This window comes from Chrysochloris asiatica, unplaced genomic scaffold, assembly GCF_000296735.1.
Source record: "Chrysochloris asiatica unplaced genomic scaffold, ChrAsi1.0 scaffold00067, whole genome shotgun sequence".
Taxonomy (NCBI): domain Eukaryota; kingdom Metazoa; phylum Chordata; class Mammalia; order Afrosoricida; family Chrysochloridae; genus Chrysochloris; species Chrysochloris asiatica.
The window spans coordinates 11,302,642-11,321,083 of NW_006408585.1; the positions used below are offsets into that span (position 1 = coordinate 11,302,642).

The window sequence follows — 18,442 nt, forward strand, 5'->3', positions numbered from 1 at the left end:
GGTTCTTCCAGTCTCTTTCTCACTTGAGAAAGTGAGATCTTTTTTTATAGCTGTAATTTTGAGTTTTGTTCCATGTTTTCTCCCACTCTATCTGGGACCTTCTAATGTGATCTCTTTCCGAGCAGTTTAATAGTGGCAGCTGGGAGCCATCTAGTTCGTCTGGTCTCAGAGTCATAGATACTGGTGTTGAGGTGTTGGTTAGTCATCATCACTCTTCTGTCTTCTGCACATGGAGTGACTGATAGTTGTAATGGCCACTCATGAACTTTCCAGACCCAAGTTGCTACTCAGCAAAGTAGGATATAGAACATTGTCTTTGTGAACTATTTTATGTCACATAGTGTCACCTAAGACTACTATGTTCTTGGGCCTCTACGCCCAGCAACTTGTTGCCTCAAGGTGTTTGGTAATGTCTAAGAAGTTTTCATCATTTTGCCCTCTGTTTGCTCCACCTCATTCATAGGTGTGTTTGTAACAAAGTAAATAAATACTCATGGATAAATATCCTCTGTCAAACCTTTACTTATTTGTGGATATACCCCCCCTCTCCCACCCGTACCTGTTCTGTCTGTGTATCTGTCCTTGTATCTACCTATATTACACTGTTGTTGCAGGGTTGTATATATTGTGTATATTAACAGTATTCACCTCTGTCCCTTTTAACCCTTACCTTCCTCCTTTTTCTTCACCTGTCTTCATCATGACAACCTCCCTCGTGTTGTATATTGTCTTGCCTGTTACCCAAGTTAGCATATGCCACCTTCTAACCAGTAAATTACTCTCCCTTCCCTCCCACCCCTGGTAACCTTCAAAAAATGTTTCTTTTATCATGAAAAACTTGAGCCTCTGCAATAGTGGTTTCATTCATTCACTATCTACCCTTTTGTGACTGACTAATTTCACTTAGTATAATGTCCTCCACGTTCATGCATTGATTTTCCATTTAGACTAGCGCCATCTTATTGCTGTTGTGAATATTGCTGTGAAGAACATGAGTATAATTTACATATCTAATCATGTTGTGACTCATTTATTGAGGATATGTACTAGGTAGAGAGGTTTCTGGGTTATATGGTATCGGTCTTTCCAACTTTCTGAGTAAATGCCATATTGTTTTCCACAGTGGCTACCCCATTTTACAGTGCTACCAGCAATGTAGGAGGCTCCCAGTCTCACCACACCCTCATCAGCATTTTTTTGTTTTCTGTTGTTTTGAACTTTGTTATTAATGCTGAAGTAAGATGGTGTCTCATTATTGTTTTGATTTGCATCTGTAATTCAACATTATACTTGATGGCCAGTTTTGCTGAGTGTATGATTCTTAGCTTGCAATTTGTTGTTTAATCTTATTAGTTCTCCTTTATAGATAGCTTTTTTTTTCTTTGATGTGTCCTCAGGATTCCTTCCTTGTCTTTGGTTTTGAAAAGATTGATTACAGTATGTCTTGGTGAGTTTCTTTTGGGGTCTGTCCTGTTTGGAGTTCATTCAGATTCTTGAATGGCTATCTTCTTGTCTTTCATAATGTTAGGGAAATTTTCTTCCAACAACTCTTGGACAGTTTTCTCTATGAATTTTTTTTCTCCCTTCCTGTTCTGGAAATCCTGCCACAAGTCATTCTTCTTGATAGTGTTCCACATAAATTTTAGACTTTCTTCAGAATTTTTTATTCTTTTTTCCTGATTACCCCTTTAGTATATAAATATTGAGATATTTGTCTTCAACCTCAGTAATTCCTCCTTCCATTGATTAAATTCTACTTGTCTGACCTTTCATTGTATATCTATTTCTGAAGACTTAGTATTAATCTTCTGGCTTTCTAATTGCTGTTTTTATATGGTTTCCAGTTTGGTTTTTTGTCTGTGTTTTTTCCTTGAATTCTCAAATTTTTTGTTCATTTTCTTTCATTTCATCTGTTTTCTCATTCTTTCAATCCATCTAATGTAACCAAATTATCATTCTTTTAACTTCTTTATAATGTAGTTCCAGTATCATATTTTCTGATTCTCTGTTTTGGTCACTTGGTACTTTCTCTTGTTTCTTTGAGTAAGGTGAAACTTTTTTTTCTAAGACGTTGTTGTTGTTAAGTGCCGTCGAGTTGGTTGCGACCCTGCGCAGGGTTTCCGAGGGTGTAAAGCTTTACGGGAGTAGAAAGCCTCATCTTTCTCCGCATCGGGGTGTTGTATTTATATTTAACTGACGATTGTTTATTGGTGGGTTCTCAGGTTCTCATCACTTGTCTCCTGGTAGATGTTGTAGACTTTGGAAGTGTGAACACCCTTCTTGATGTGTGTAGCGTAGTTCAGGGTGGATTCACCCACCTTCAGAACCTGGGGTGCTATGTCCACTGCCCAACCCCAGGCCGAGCAAAGACTTCCCAACAAGAGCTATCACTGACTGCTAGGTTGATGAGGACAGAGACAAGGTCAGACTCTGTCTCCCTTGTCACCAACCTCCAGCCAGGCCTGTTCCTACAGTCTGCTGTATTAACAGCCTCTCGCAAAATCTCAAGATGGCCCCACTGCTCCAGGCCAGCCTACAGGCTGTTAGTTTTTCTTCTCTCTCACTGCTCCTGTTCCTCTTCTGCTTCCAGTCATCAGTTAGGTCACCTCTCTGTCCTCTCCTCTGAAGCTCAGGGTTCTAGGATCACCATCTGTATCTGTTTCATTCGGTTTCCCAGGTCTTTGTTGAGATCAAGAGGTATTCAGATTATCTATTTCTTTTTAAGTAATCTTTGGTAGTTTGTGTCTTTTAATCCTTAGACAAGACACAAGTATTTTTCACTTTGAATTTTCTGTTGACTATGTATGTTTTCAGTAATTGAAGACATTTTGAATGAAAAGGAAATTTTTTTCTCCAAGGTAATACAGATTTTGATATAATTATTGTCGTTGTTAAGTGCTGTTGAGTTGATTCTGACCCAAAGCCACCCTATATAGGGTTTCTGAAGAGTAGCTGGTGAGTTTAAACCGCCGACCTTGCAGTTCAAGCTGATTTTGCAATCTAGCGTGTATTAACCCACAGAGCCACACCAGGACTCTTGGGGCTTATATAACCTGAGGGGGTTTCTAGTGCTAGGTTGGTGGGAGGAGGCCCATTTCATCAAATTGATGTAGTTATATAGGCCGCAACACATGACAGCAAGCACTAAAAGGGAATGACAATTCTTTCCTAAACCCCAGAGTTGGAAAATATAGTGAGCAGTATGTGTTCCACAGGCCACAAAGGGTTAATGGATTTGTATATTTCACATAGGTTGTTGAATTTATTGTCATAAAATTGTTTATAATGTTCTTTTATCCTTTTAAAAGCCATGAAAGCTGTCATGATGTAACTTCTTTCACTCCTGATAATCATTTTTGTCTGTTTCTTAATATATTTGACTAGAAGTTAATCAATTTTACTGATCTTCCCAAAGAACCAACTTTTGGTTTCATTGACTTTTCCACCCTGTTTTTCTGTTTTGTATATTAACAATTTCCACTCATCTTTATTGTTTCATTTCTTCTAACTTCTGCTAACAGTTTTCACTTGCCTGTTTTTTAGTTTTTTAAGGTGGTAGCTGAGGTCATTAATTTGAGACTTTTCCTAATATAGGTATTTAGTCCTATAAATTTCCCTCCGAGTACTACTTCCTGCGCATTCCACACATTTTAATATGTTGTACTTGACTTCATTCAGTTCAAAATACTTTTTAATCTACTCCCCTGTCCCCCTTTTTAAAAAAAAAAAAAAAAAAACTTTTGCCTCATGGGTGATTTAAAAGTTTGGTTTCTAAATATTGAAGGGAAATTTCAGCTATCTTTCTATTATTGATTCCATTGTCATCAACAGGATTCCTGGTTTGGTGATGTAGGATTAAACACTGGACTGCTAACCACAAGGTTGGCAATTGAAACCCACCGGCAGCTCCTTAGAAATCCTATACAGGGTCACTCTGAGTTGGAAGTGATTTGATGGCACAACAGCAACATGGTCCATGTTAGTAACTATCTTGTGTGTACCTGAAAAGACCATATGTATTCTAATGATTTCGGGTAGAGTACTCTATAAATGTCAGTTACGTGCAGTTTATTGGTAGTGTCCCAATCTCCTGTATCTTTAACAATTTTATATGTACCTCTTCTATCAATTATGTGTGCATGTGAACAGGACACTTAAGAAAAAATGGTATTTGTTCCTTAATGGCTTGTGAAGAAAGTGTAGGCATCTGCTGAGCATACATGAGGGAAGGAGGGAGGTAAGAATTGGAGTAGAGAGACTGTTGTGGTGGTTGTTGTTAAGTACCATCGAGTTGTTTCCAACCCATAGTGGCCCTGTATAGTGTTTCCGAGGAGAGGCTGGTGAGCTTGAACTGTTGATCTCGTGGTTCAAACAGTCCTTGCAGTCCAGTGCATTAACTCGCAGTGTCGACAAGTCTGAGAAGACAAGGAAGGGAATTGAATAATACCAAATTATTAGGTTTGAACTTCATCAACTAACACCTTTATCTAACAGATAAAATAAGAATCACCCTGAGAAGGTAAATGAAGGGGAGTTACTGATTTGACATATAAAGTACTGTATCTTACACAAAATTGCTTTAGAAATAAAGTAAACAGGAGAAATTAGGCATTTCTGTTTTGTCTTTAAAGCTTTCCGATCCTTCTGATTTACCAAGGAATGCCTTTAGAATTTTTACCATTCTTGTGGAATTTTTATGTATTGAACATATTGACTATGCTTTGGAAACAGGACTTGCTGGTAAGTATATCTGTGTATGCTTTTTGTTAAATTCCTTTTATTTTAACGTCTCAATATTTTAAATTCAGGTCAGTACATTGAATAATGCTTGTTGTGCTTGTGAAGTGCCATTGATTGTACAGCAACGCTGTACAGGGTTTCCAGGGAGCAGCTGGTGGGTTTGAACCTTGGGTCTTGTGCTTCACAGTCTAGTGCTGATCCTACAGTTCCACACCATGACTCTTAAGCACAAGTGAACTATTGGTAGAGCCTTTATGATTTGGTAGCATTTTCATGATTTGTTTGTAATAATAAACCAAATAGTAACTACCAATCCATGGACCGTCTTGAACCTTATTTACCTTCTCACAGGTGCTTTTGTCTTTTGCTATTAACATTAACATTTTTCCTAGGTGGTTATATCTTTTACTTTTAGTTAGAAGCATAAACATGTATAACTGAAAGTGGACCTTAGAGTTAATTTTGGACACTTTTATAAAGAAAAAAATGAAATTTATAGAGTTCAGCTGACTCTTTGAGGCCAAAAGGTGGGATAATTTAATGACATACTGAAAATCAAAGGTTTATTCTGAGGCTAGTGAGACTGAATATTGTTAATTAAAGAGTGGGGAGCACAGTGAGTGAAATATTCAAGGCTAAATTTGTGCACATTACTATGGCAGGCAGCAGACCATAGAATAACGGATCAAGGGACTCGAGCCAGTGAGACAAATAAGAATGACTTTAACTGCTGGTAATGCAGTCTGGTTATAAGAAGAATTATAGAAGAGTGTAAGAAAAAAGACTCATGTGAATCATGGAGTACCAGATAATGGGAAGGGTGAAGGAGAAGGTAAATAAGGTTCAAGATGGTCCGTGGATTGGTGGTTATTATTTGCTTTTCTATTACAAACAAATCATGAAAACTTAGTAGATGGTAAAAATTTTGGGTATGAAATAAATTAGAAGCTATTTTTATTAATAACAACTTAGTTTACTCATCTTTTCCACAAAAATACAACGGTGAATCAAAAGTTAACATCACTCTAATTGTAGAATTTATTTTAACCGCCTTTTCGAAAAGACAAATATGTCATTTTTCGACATAGTCTTGGTTTTCAGTACACTCTGTCCATCTGTCAACAAGCTTTCGTATTATTTAAAAAATGTCTTAGGCTGAACTGTGAGCCACAAATGCATCGCTGTCTTCACTCCTTCGTCAGCAGTGAATCTTCATCCCCAAAGGGCTGCTTTCAGGAGAACAAACAGGAAAGTTCAATGGAGCAAGATCAGGGCTATAGGAAGGATGTTTTAAGACCTCAAAATGAAGTTTTTGCTGACTGTTAACAGTGTGAGCAGAGGTGTGTTGATGTGCATTGTCATGCAAGATCACAATGCCCTCGGATAGCAGTCCTCTGCATTTAATATGACGTTTAGACTTCAGCTCTTCAGTGAGCGTCTCACTGTAGCAAGCAAGCGCTGTTAATTGTTAAACATTTTTCCTGCAAGTATTCTAATACTGGCCCTTGAGAATCCAAGAAAACTAAAGCATCGATTGTCCAGCTGATGTTGACTTTTAAACTTTTTCTTGGTTGGTGATTGAGGATGTTTCCATTCCATATTCTGGTATTTACTCTCAGATTTGTCGTGATGAATCCATGTGTCATCACTAGTAACGAATTTTTAAAAGAAAATTTTACCTTCCTTTTATTATCAGTCCAAATTTCATTTGAAGATGTCCACGGTCACATGTGCCCAGCAATGACCTTGAACGGAAAGCGCTGATAATGCAGCCAGCAGACGTTTTCATATAATCAGAGTGCGGATAATTTTTGACTTGGCCACATGTAATTACTGATTTACTAAGAACCATTTTTGCCAATGTTGTACATATGAAAACCACCTTCTTTTTGTTGTTGTCACAGTGAATTTCTGCATTATGAGTCTAGCATATATTTATGTATGTGTGTGTATATGCATCTTTCAATTTTAGGAATTCCTTCTTCAGATTCGAAGAGTGCAAATCTTTATTTTTTGGATGTTGTGCAACAGGCCAATACTATTTTTCATCTTTTTGACAAGCAATTTAATGACCACCTTATGCCACTAATAAGGTTAGTTACAATATCTGATTTTCATTGATATTTCAGTGTCAATATTATAATATGAGGCTTACACTAGATATATTTTACTTATAAAAGCAAAACATGCTCATAAAAGCTTCAAACAGGACAAAAAGGTGTGAAATAAATGTAGAAGTTCTGCTTCTCTGCTTTTCTATTCTTTCTTCATACTCCAGTGTTTATTTTGGTGTATTTGGTAACACTGAATTTTTCATAAACCTAAAACTGATGTATGAGAGGTAAAAACAAGCATCTTTGACACCCTTCAAAAGATCCAACAGTTAGGGTTCTCTATGCCTATTGTTCAAATAAAAGATTATGACAAATATTACATGAGATTAATAAGTGATTTCTTGTGTAAGTACTAAGCTTTGATTTATTTCTTCACATCAGTGTATATGAACAAGAATTAAATAAGATAGTATATATAAGATTTGATGAAACAAAACTGGTTGGCTGTTAACCTTCAAATTTTAACCTGAATAATTTACTGTTTTCTTAACTGATGCTGCTTTGTGACTAGTCTTATTATTATACCAGATTGTTTAGGAGCTGTGGTGTTACAATGGTTAAGTGTTTAGCTTCTATCCAAAAGGTTAACAGTTTAAACATACTCAATGGTTCCCGTCTGCTCTTGTAAAGATCTGTATAGGGTTTCCGATGAGCAGCTCTTGGTTTTGAGTGGCTGACCTTCTGGTTAGTGGCCCAGTGTTTATCCTACAGCGCCACACTAGGACTCCTTGTAAAGATTGTTATTGCTATTGTTAAATGTCTAATGATTCCAATTCATAGTTACCTTGTATAGAGTTTCCAAGGAGTGCCTGGTAGGCTTGAAACTCTGACCTTGTAGTTAGCAGTTCATTGCTTATTCTGCAGATTTATTGTTGTTGTCAAGTCCCATCAAATCAGTTCCAATTCATAGCAACCTGCATAGGGTTTCCAAGGAGCAGCTCAAGTGTTTCAGCCGCCAACCTGTGGTCAGCAGTCCAGTGCTTATGCTACAGCGTCATACTAGAATACGCCTAAAGATTACTGCCTAGACAATCCTATAGGGCACTTCTGTTCTGTCACATGAGATCACTGTAAGTTGAAAAAATGTACCTCTGTTTTTAAAATGAGTTAATTGTTGCTAGTATGATAATGTAGTTAATTGGGCATAATGAATGCTAAATAATTACTACTACTTACATTGGTGGAAAACTGAAATGTTTATTTATATATATGTACAAGGGCCCTGGTAGAGTAGTGGATTACAAGATGGGCTGCTATCCATAAGGTCAGTAGTTCAAATCTGCCAGTTACCCTGCAGGAAAAAAGATGAAGCTTTGTATTCCTGTAACGATTTACAGCCTTGGAAAGCCTGTATCGGGATGTGTGAGTTGGAACCAGCTCGGTGACACAACCACTACTACCATGCATATGTGTACCCATTCCTCACTTACTGACATGATTAGGTTTCAGAGATCAGGTCGCTGTGTGAAAATAGAGGATGATCACATCAGATCACAATTTTGAGGAAGACTACATCATTGCATTAACTGCCAAATTTTTTGTAATTCCCAAACCACTGATATCATGACCAGCCAAGGCGACACATAACCTTAACCATCGTAGCAGTATTATCCTCACTTTGCTCCTAGGCATTCCTTATTGTCACATGTACATTGTTAATGCGTAAACTATTCAAATAGTAGATTTTTCATTATAATTAGAAATGTGAAGTATATAGTCAATAGCAAGATAGTAAGGGAGGAGTAGATATATCTGTAAATGTGTAAGAGTATATTATACATGTGAAGAGTTTTTAGAAATGATAGGACTGTCAGTAATGTGGGTTCTTTTCTTTAATTCTTCAATAGCTCTTCTCCTAAGTTGTCTGAATGCCTTCAGAAGAAAAAAGAAATAATTGAACAAATGGAGATGAAATTGGATACTGGTATTGATAGGCAAGTTGCCACTTTTATGTTTTCCCTTGGTTGGTTTGTGGGGTTTTTTGTTTTGTTTTGTTTTGTTTTCTTTCTTTCTAATTGTTAAAATACTATCGTAGCAACATTAAAACAATTTTGAAAAAAAAAAATGTCTTACTTCCATAATCCTGCAGTAACAATTGATTTTACTTTTGCGTATTGCTTCCATTCTTTAACGAAATGTTGTTTTTATTAGATACTCACATTTTTTGTTTCTGGAGGTCAGTTTGTAGAAGTGTACTTTTAAGCCATATTCAGTTGAAAAAAAGTTTTCTTGTTAGCCCCGTCAGCATATACACCTATGCATACACAATCACTCACTGACACACACTCTGAAAACCTTAAAAAAAAAACTAGCATGTAACATAAAGAATTTAGTTTTCAATTTTCAGGCTTATGTATAAAATGTTTTAAATGAATAATTAAGTGATTCTCTAAAGGTAGCTTCTATGAAGTGAATACAAACTCTAATTTAAAAAATTGTATGCTTATTGTAGTTTATTACCATTTCATAGTATCTTTTATTTTGAGACAGTGGCCAAATGTGCAGCATATATTTATGAGTTTTTATTTATTGATAATGTTGTTTTTTTTAAGTGCTGTCGAGTCGATTTTAGATAACCATTGGACATATTCTGTGTGCCAGGCACAGTGCAAGGATCACTATATGATGGGGTCTTCAAAAAGTTCTTGGGAAAATGGAATGAAAGATAATGGAGCTTTTTCACGAACTATTTGAAGCATCATACTATTTCATATTTCAGGTTGTTGTTAAGTGTCATCGAATCAGTTCGGACTCATAGCTACTTTGTATAGAGTTTCCAAGGAGCAGCTGGTGGGTTTGAACTGCTGACCTTTTGGCTCCACAGTCCAGTGCTGATCCGACAGTGCCACATTTCCATTTTACAGAGGAGGCAATGGCCGCTTAAAGAAATTAAGTAATTTGCACAAGATCAGCCCATGCTGATCTTTTGGTTTTGTTTTGTTTTTGCTATAATTCTCCTTTTTCCTCAAGAAGGCATATTTGAATGGGAGCTAGTGATAATACTGTTGTAAGGATAACCTGGAATTCACTCTAGTTTATAAAAGAAGTAAATAATTTTTACTTTATTGGTAGTAGTAAATTACTTACAACTCTCCACCCAAATGATTTTAGCATGAAGGCTGAGAACTAAAATTGAGAGAAAGTGAAACAAAGTAGAATAAAATTAGGAAAAAATAAGGATATTATTTGTTGTTAAGTTGACTCAGACTCATAGCAACCCAGTATAGGGTTTCTGAAGAGTGACTGATGGGTTTGAACTACGAGTATGAACATGTAGTACATTATATTCATCACTGCTAATAAGTATGTACAAAGGGACTGCAAAAGTTCATGGAAGAATTCTATTTTCATTCCATTTTTCCATGAACTTTTTGAAGCTCCCTGGTATTTTCCTAACTAAAATCCTTCATATAAAAAACGTATGCCCATTTCTTCTTGTTTTACCTCAAAATTCCTTAAAATCAGTTTTAGGGAGGAGGTTGAATACATTAAACTTTCAGAAATATATGAAATACTTATTTCATAGTTTTCTTCTTTCTAACTTGTATAATTTTTTCATCTTTCTGTATATTCTGCAAATCTTTGCATTAGTTAGTACATTAATGACACAGTGGTCTCTGTGTTATCTTAAATGTGAACCTTTAACTTGTAGTTGGAGTCCTTGTGTGGTGCTGTGGGATAGTGCACTGGACCGCAAGGTCAGTGTGAACCGCAAGGTCAGCGGTTCAAACTGATGAGCCACCCCTTGGAAAGCCGATATAGGGTTGCTATGACAACCGACTCAAGAGCACTTAACAACAACTCAAGAGCATGAAGCATTAATGCTAGTCTGTGATATTTAATGAGGATTGGGGCACCTGTCTCTTAATCTTAGGTGGTTTCCACATTCATGGAGATACTTGATTAGCTCCATTTTAGCTACCTGTTTCTATGCCCACTGGACCTTGTTATGATTGGCAATTAAAACCTTGAGTCTGAATATTGCTTTCTATGCCCACAACCTCCTATAACGCCTTAGTTTTTCCATATTTCTATTTTCTGAGTTCAGCAGGTTCTCAAGACTTTGATATCCTTATTTTCAGTCAGTCTATTACCCTTTTCCTAACTTCCTTCATTATTCTGCTTAGATCACTGGGTCCGTTTCTTGAATTGGTGGTGATGGTGGTTATGTGCCATAGAGTTGATTCTGACTCATAATGACCCTGTACAAGGTTTCCAAGAGTGGCTGCTGGGTTTGAACTGCTGATCTTGTGGTTACTAGTCTAGTGCCTGTCCAGCAGTGCCACATCAGGGCCCTTATAAACCCAAACCAATTCCATGCCATTAAGTTGATTCTGACTTGTATCGACCCTGTATAGGGTTTCCAAAGTAAATATTTATGGGAGCAGAAAGCCCCATCTTTCTCCCACAAAGCTGCTGGTGGTTTGACTGCAGATCTTGAGTTGTTAGCAGTCCAGTGCTTATCTTAGAGCCCACTAGGACTCCTTACTCCTTTGTTGTTGTTGTGAAGTGCGTCAAGTTGGTTCCGACCATAGCAACCCTGTATAGAGTTTCCGAGGAGCAGCTGGTGAGCTTGACCTGCTGACGTTGCAGTTCAAACGGCTTTGCAGTCTGGTGCATTAACCCACTAAAAATCTGTCTTCTTCACCCATAGCTGCCTTTATAGACCTTATGCTCTGAATCAGTGCAGTCTCTTTTTATTCTTACAGCTGGATGGCTAAATGCTGCTGGAGAATACCACACATATTGCTGGTGTAATCACTATAAATTAGTGACATAATTCTAAGGTCTTTAATATTGTCTTAAATATAAAGTATTAATACAGATGGATCTTTGTCCTCTTTTGAATAGGTTTTATTTTCTCTTTTTATGTTTTATATTTGTATTCTCTTTTCTAAAATCTAAGTCTACCAATAGCAAAAGTGTTTTAGGATGATGTGAAATTAAATATTAATTTAACTTAGTAGAAATAACAAACAGGCATAAATATAAAGTAGCTTTAATGGATCAAACAGTGTGTTCTCTATCTAGGACATTGAATTGTATGATTGGACAGATGAAGCATATTTTGGCTGCAGAACAAAAGAAAACAGATTTTAAACCAGAAGATACAAACAATGTTATGATGCAGTATACTAACGTAAGTAAAATGATTTAATTCATTAGTAAAAATGTCAACTTTCTTAATATTTTGGTTACCATTTTAATGTACCTATGCTCTTTTTGATAAGGCTTTCTACTCCCGTAAAGGCTATAAAGCCTCGGAAATCCTGCACAGGGACACTATGAGTCGGAATCGACTCACGGCACATAGCCACCACCGTGCTCTTTTTTTCATATATACCTAGATGTTAATGAGAAATTACATGCATATTTTTCTTTTAACTGGTACTATATAATAAGTATAGAAAAAACTTTACAGGCCTGTGTTAAAGTCTGTGCTTACGTAAGAAAACAAGTGGAAAAGATTAAAAATTCCATGGATGGGAAGAATGTGGACACAGTTTTGATGGAACTTGGAGTACGTTTTCATCGACTTATTTATGAGCATCTTCAACAATATTCCTACAGTTGTATGGGTGGCATGTTAGCAATTTGTGATGTAGCAGAATACAGGAAGTGTGCCAAAGACTTCAAGGTATGTACACACATATACTAAGCTGACAAATAAGCTCAGAAGCGTAAGTAAGAGCATAAGAATCTGTGTTGACTTATAATAGTTCGGAAAAGTTGCTAACTCTTGCAGATTGAAATGAAGTGGCGTTAACATTCTTACGTGAAAAAGTGCTGTTCTAATCACATCTTCAATATTAACACATTTTTGCTTACTGCTTTATTTTAGACAAGACCGTATTTCAGTTCCATTGCCCCAATGTGGAACTGAAATATGGTCTTGTCTAAAATAGTTAATGCCGTATATGTTGCATGTCAGTAAGATTTTATGTTTTTTCATGTACCTCTCTTGCTGATCACTTTTTCTTAAGATAATTCTTAGAGGTATCAGATTAGTTATAACTAGTCCTAGTCCATAAAAGTATAAATGATTGTTGTTACTGAAAAAAAATTAATACACTGTTAACTTTGGGGGTGGGCGGGGCAGAGAGATAAAAGGGAAGCCTAAATAACATGTGAAATCTTTGAGTTTCAAAGCTTTAGGAACTTGAAAAAATTCTAATGTAGTGAACTCCACACTAGTAAGTCCTGTTTATCAGAGTACAAGTAACAAGACTCTATAATTAGGAAACAGGAAATGATTTTGTTTCAGTGTTGCCCTTCTCTTCTCTCATTTCAGATTCCACTGGTATTACAGCTTTTTGATACTCTGCATGCACTTTTCAATCTTCTGGTAGTTGCCCCAGATAATTTAAAGCAAGTCTGCTCAGGAGAACAACTTGCTAATCTGGACAAGAATATACTTCACTCCTTTGTGCAACTTCGTGGTGACTATCGGTCTGCCCGCCTTGCTCGGCATTTCAGCTGAAATTGAATTCACAAGGACAACGTGTTGTACTTTGGCAGGCGTCAGTTGACAGCAAGCACAGGAGAGAGTCCTTGTGACACAGCCAAGATTTTATGAAATAATGACTGTTTAGAAGAAAACAGCAGCCATATTACACTTGAGATTTTATTTGAAATTTGGATACCACTAGCCATATTTCTCTTTTTCCCCCTTAAGTTAAATTTTCAGTCCACTCTTGAACTTACAAATTCAAATTCTGTGCAACTACATCACTATTTTCATCCTGGAAAGTGTTGGTGTCAAAAGGCAAATGAGATGTTACCAGTGTTTCAGTTCTTCTCTAGCATACCCTCCCTATTTGGAAATACCACCATACAAATAATGATGGGTGAAATACGACAAAGCTCCATTTTTAAAACATCAATTTTTAATGACCTTTTTAGTGCACTGGTAATTGTTAATCAATTTATTTTAGTGTTTCCTAAAGAATTTTTTGCCTCTTTCAAAGGGTTAACAATTTCGCATAATTTCTGTAGCTGGTTGATTGAACTTTTTTGATGTGCAACAATATTACTGTTCCAAGAAGAATGTTATAAATAAAAATAAAATGATGAAACATTTTATGTAGGCATTAGGAGTGGATCGGAATACAGCTGCTTTCTAGATAAAACTTGCTATTTCTTAATTTGGCAAATAGGTTTTAAGCCAATTCTAACAGTAAATAAACAAAATACCTTGTTTTATATTTCACTTTAAGAAGAGGACATTAATTTAAGGACCGTATTTATTCATTATTTTAATATTACAAGGGAAGTTAAAGGTAAGACTCCATAAATGTGTGCGGCAAAATGTGTTCAAAACTGTATGTAGTGTTTCCGTTTTCATTGTGTTCTTGTCCATAGTCTTTTAGGAACATATAAACTTGAATATTCAACTCACTCTTGACTTTTTTTTCTTTTTAATGTAGGCTTTTTGCCCTAATTTTGAAAAAATGCTTTTCTTCTAAGAATTGGTTTTTAACTGATCATCAACTTTACCAAACGTCCAGATCCAGAGCTAGCTACCTTTATGTTACTACTGAAAGAACTGTCTGCGTTTTCTGGTTAACCCACAGCTATCAAGATAGCCAGGGGAAATGAAGTATGCCAACTTTTGTCACAGCATTCTAGGAAATCATGGCAGCTTTAGAACTAGGCTGTCTAGTTTCTATTCCTCAGCTAAAGGAGAGCCAGACCAGATTGGGATACTTATACTAGTGATGCTTTTGCCATTTTAGAAAGCTCTGATGTGGATTCAAATTATACCTCTGTTATTTCAAGCCAACAATTTTAAGTCAGTAGTTTTACTGGCCACTTGAACTCTTTGTAACAAACAGTGTCTATTTGTAAAATAAATAAATAAATAAATAACAAATAAAACATGAAACAACATTTTAAGACCTCCAAACCAGAGAAGCACGTCAAATTGTTTTGCTTGGATTCATTTTTTTAAATGTAAAGCTTACATTGTTGCTTAGATATTTTGTTAATTATTATTTCCATGCTTGAGTTTTGTGCAATATTTTCCATTATGTCCATTGACAGGGCAGTGACAAAGAGAACTCATAAGTGAATACTTAATTTAGAAGTGTTAACATTATTGTGTAATAAACAAATTCCCTCTAAAGGTTTTTATTTTTAATTCATTCCATTTTTTATACTTTGAAATCCATACCAAATTCTATAGTTCATTTTTATTTGAATATTCAAGATTCTTCCTACTTCCTTTATAAAGAAAAATACTTGACTCTAAAGCCAAGATTATAAAGTTAACCTAAATAAATAGTTTTCTCTAAATGGGAAAAAAAAAAACCACACCATATTCTGTGAAGCAATATGCATTTTTCATATTCTGATTTTTAAAAGAAGTTATCACATTTCTTTTGCCCAACATTTATGACTCTAGGTAATCACAAAGTACATTATTTTACAACATGTACATGATATGATAGTAATTAGTTACTAGTATCTAGGTGAAGGGATTTTAGTTTCTGAAATGCCACAAAACTATTAAGATGGTCTTGTTTGTAAAGTAGTACTTAGGAATACTTGACCTTTATGTAAAGCCAACACAGCCCACTCACGCAAGATTTGTGTTAGTGGTGGTGGGTTTTTTTTAAGCATGAAAATATTCTGAGTATTGTCCACACATTGCCCATTGATTTCTCAAAAGTATGAGCTGTTTCCTAAAGCGAATTGAATTCTCCTAACACCTAAGGGTGAATTTGATATTGTGTGCTTTCCTCTAACCACCACCACCACCACCATAGTCCTTAGACTACTACCTATCTTCATGAAAAGGTTTTTTCTTTGTAACGTTGAGTACTTTGGAAAGTAAAAAATAACCAACATCGTTAAAATAATTATACTTGAAGTAAAAAAGATTCAAAATAGATATTGCTTTTAGTGCATAATAAAGATAATTAGCCTACATTCATTGGCTTAAGTTGCAGGCTCTGCACCAGGTTCCTTGCATACTATTTCTAATTTTATTTCAAAGCAACCATAGGAAAACTATTAAGAAGACATGCTCAAGGTATATAGCCAGTGTCTATACACACCAACTTGAAATCCAAATTGTTGTGATTTCATGATCTGTACACTGCATTCTTTATGTGGCACTCTAGGTGAATAGAGTCATTAGTTTTGCTGTATTTTCTTTTTCATCCAATGTTTGGTTCTCATTGTACAGTCTAGATTATGAAGTAAGTTTACAAATATCCAATTTTATGTTGGAATTTTTTTTTTTTTAATTTGTCCAGTATGTGGTCATACTTTTAAAATTTTGTTTTAAAGCTTTTGTTTAAGTGGTCATGAAATTCTATTTGAATATTATTGCACCAAATAGAAGTGTATCCATCAAAAAGCTCTGTTTTAGTGAGTTGGTGTAGGTCTACTTCCAGCTCATTTGCCTCAGGCACTTTGTCTCATTTCTGGACATGTGCAGATGTGATCAGGAAGGATATGGGCTTCCCTTTTTACTCTTCTTAAGAAATTTCAAGATGCCACTGTTGGTCATTGTGATGTAATTTAGGATTTAATTTTCAGCCTATTTCCATTTTTGTCTGCTTGTCCCACTCTACAATTCCAATTCAGGCCTTTTTTTTCTAGTTATAAACAGTTCAGGTCCGGCTGTGGCCGTTTGATTTTAAGTGGAAACTGTCTCTTTAAATTTTGAGGAAATCTGTGCACATGCGTAGTAGAACCCTCCAAGGGTGGGGCTGGAGTGCCCACTAGCTTAGGCACCCCTACAGTCACCAGAATGGAGGTAGGCAGACAGCAAGGGACCAATAAACAGATAACAAAAAATAAAGAATGCCCACACCTCTATCTCTGTGGCTCTGTCAGGCGTCCGTGGCTGTTCTGATCCTTTCCCCGCTTGGCCCCACACAAGATGGCGGCTCCTGGAGCAGCTGAACGTCCCGAACCAGGAAGCAATGGATTTCTTGCTTCTGCCACAAACTTCCCAGCTGTAAGTCTTCCAACCTTCCAAATATTCCTTTATATGTGGTTCAGAGTACTGGGACCATTCCCTGAGCCTTCTTGGTCCTGTATTCTGTGTTGTTCCCGGCAGAGCTCGTCACTGTCCTTCCACCCGATCCACCATCTTGTTTGTTCTGGCAGGTACCTTTGAATGAATCTTTTTGCCTGCTATTTTTTTAAAAAATTAACCCTTAAACTGTGGGCATTGTCCAATAGAATTTGATCTAAAGAAAACTCAAATTACATCTGAGCAGATATGCAAATGCTATTTGGAAAATAATATTGAGGTAAAGTATATGGAAATGCTTTTTAAGGAATAATACTGTTACGTTCCATTAAGTTAATTCTGACTCAAAGATCCTGTATAGGGTTTCCAAGTAGTGGCTGGTGGATTTGAATCACCAACTTTGTGGTTAGCAGTCCAGTGTTGATCCTAGAGTGCCACACCAGGACTCCAAGAAACAATAGTAAGTGCCTCTGTTGTTAAGTGACAGACATAAGTCGGGTCCGACCCATAGCTTCTCTTTATGTTGTTGTTGTTGTTAAGTGCCGTCGAGTCGGTTCCGACCCATAGCGACCCTGTAGAGGGTTTCCGAGGGTGTAAATCTTAACGGGAGTAGAAAGCCTCATCTTTCTCCCGCGGAGTGGCTGGTAGTTTCGAACTGCTAACCTTAAAGTTCGCAGCCTGATTCGTAACCACTATGCTACTAGAGCTCCTTAGCTTCTCTTTATAGGGTTTCCAAATTGCTGTTAGTGAGCTTCAATTGCCGACCTTGCAGTTCAAACCAACTTTGCAGTCCAGCACATTAACCCACAGCGCCACACCAGGACTTTATATTTCATACAGTAAAACCTGCAAAAGTGGAACCTGTGTAAGGCAGAATCCTGCCTGAGACAGAAAGCGTAACTATTTTTCACTAAACGGAGCAATAGAAAGTGGGAATATTGCACCCTGACAAAGGTGGAAAACTGATAAGATAGTGAAAAATAAGGCAGTCCATTCAAGTGTAGGCTCTCACAGGTTTTACTGTAGTAGTTTCTAGAAGACTGTATTTTCAATTTTACCACAAGGGGGAGAAGTTATTTTTATAGTAGTATATACATTTTTGGTATTAAATATCAAACAATTGACATACTTTCTACTGAAGAAATGTATGAACATGTCACTATTCTAACTGGGGAGTGTGGTGTGTTTAAGTCAGATTATGAAAAATGGATGGAAAAAATATTCTGTGGGAGTAACAAAATTTCAAGTTTTAAAGAACTCACACACAGTAGATAACAGGCATTTCACTCAGTTCATCTCATAACTAAAATGACGCATTTTATAGTTAACTTCATTCCATGATCACTAAGAACCATTCGTTTTCTGCATTTTTCTCTTTAAAAGTTTTTAAAACAAACATATTGTTCAAATTAGCATTTTCCCTTTTGAAAATGAAGTAATTGCTAATGTCGCTTATAATCCTCAAAGTTAACGATATTTCCTAAAAAGAAGGACATTCTCCTATAGACCATAATACAACCCCCAAAGACAGGATGTTAACAATGATTTGTTACCACCTATAATCCTCAGGCTCCAAGTTTTACCTGTTTTCCCAGTAATA

General features: G+C 36.3%; 1 protein-coding gene across 2 annotated transcripts in view; it reads left to right on the forward strand.

The window, feature by feature from the left end:
- Positions 1-13,752, forward strand: part of EXOC5 (exocyst complex component 5) — a 78,669-nt gene extending 64,917 nt beyond the window's left edge. Inside the window, exons 13-18 of one of the 2 annotated variants that reach the window (XM_006864610.1) lie at positions 4,632-4,740; positions 6,713-6,833; positions 8,702-8,788; positions 11,886-11,994; positions 12,277-12,492; positions 13,147-13,349. In XM_006864610.1, coding sequence (XP_006864672.1) covers positions 4,632-4,740; positions 6,713-6,833; positions 8,702-8,788; positions 11,886-11,994; positions 12,277-12,492; positions 13,147-13,335 — 831 coding nt within the window. In that variant the 3' untranslated portion in view covers positions 13,336-13,349. Of the gene's footprint in view, positions 1-4,631; positions 4,741-6,712; positions 6,834-8,701; positions 8,789-11,885; positions 11,995-12,276; positions 12,493-13,146 lie in introns of both variants that reach the window. The other variant, XM_006864611.1, reaches the window with a different exon arrangement.
- Positions 13,753-18,442: the final 4,690 nt, after the last annotated feature.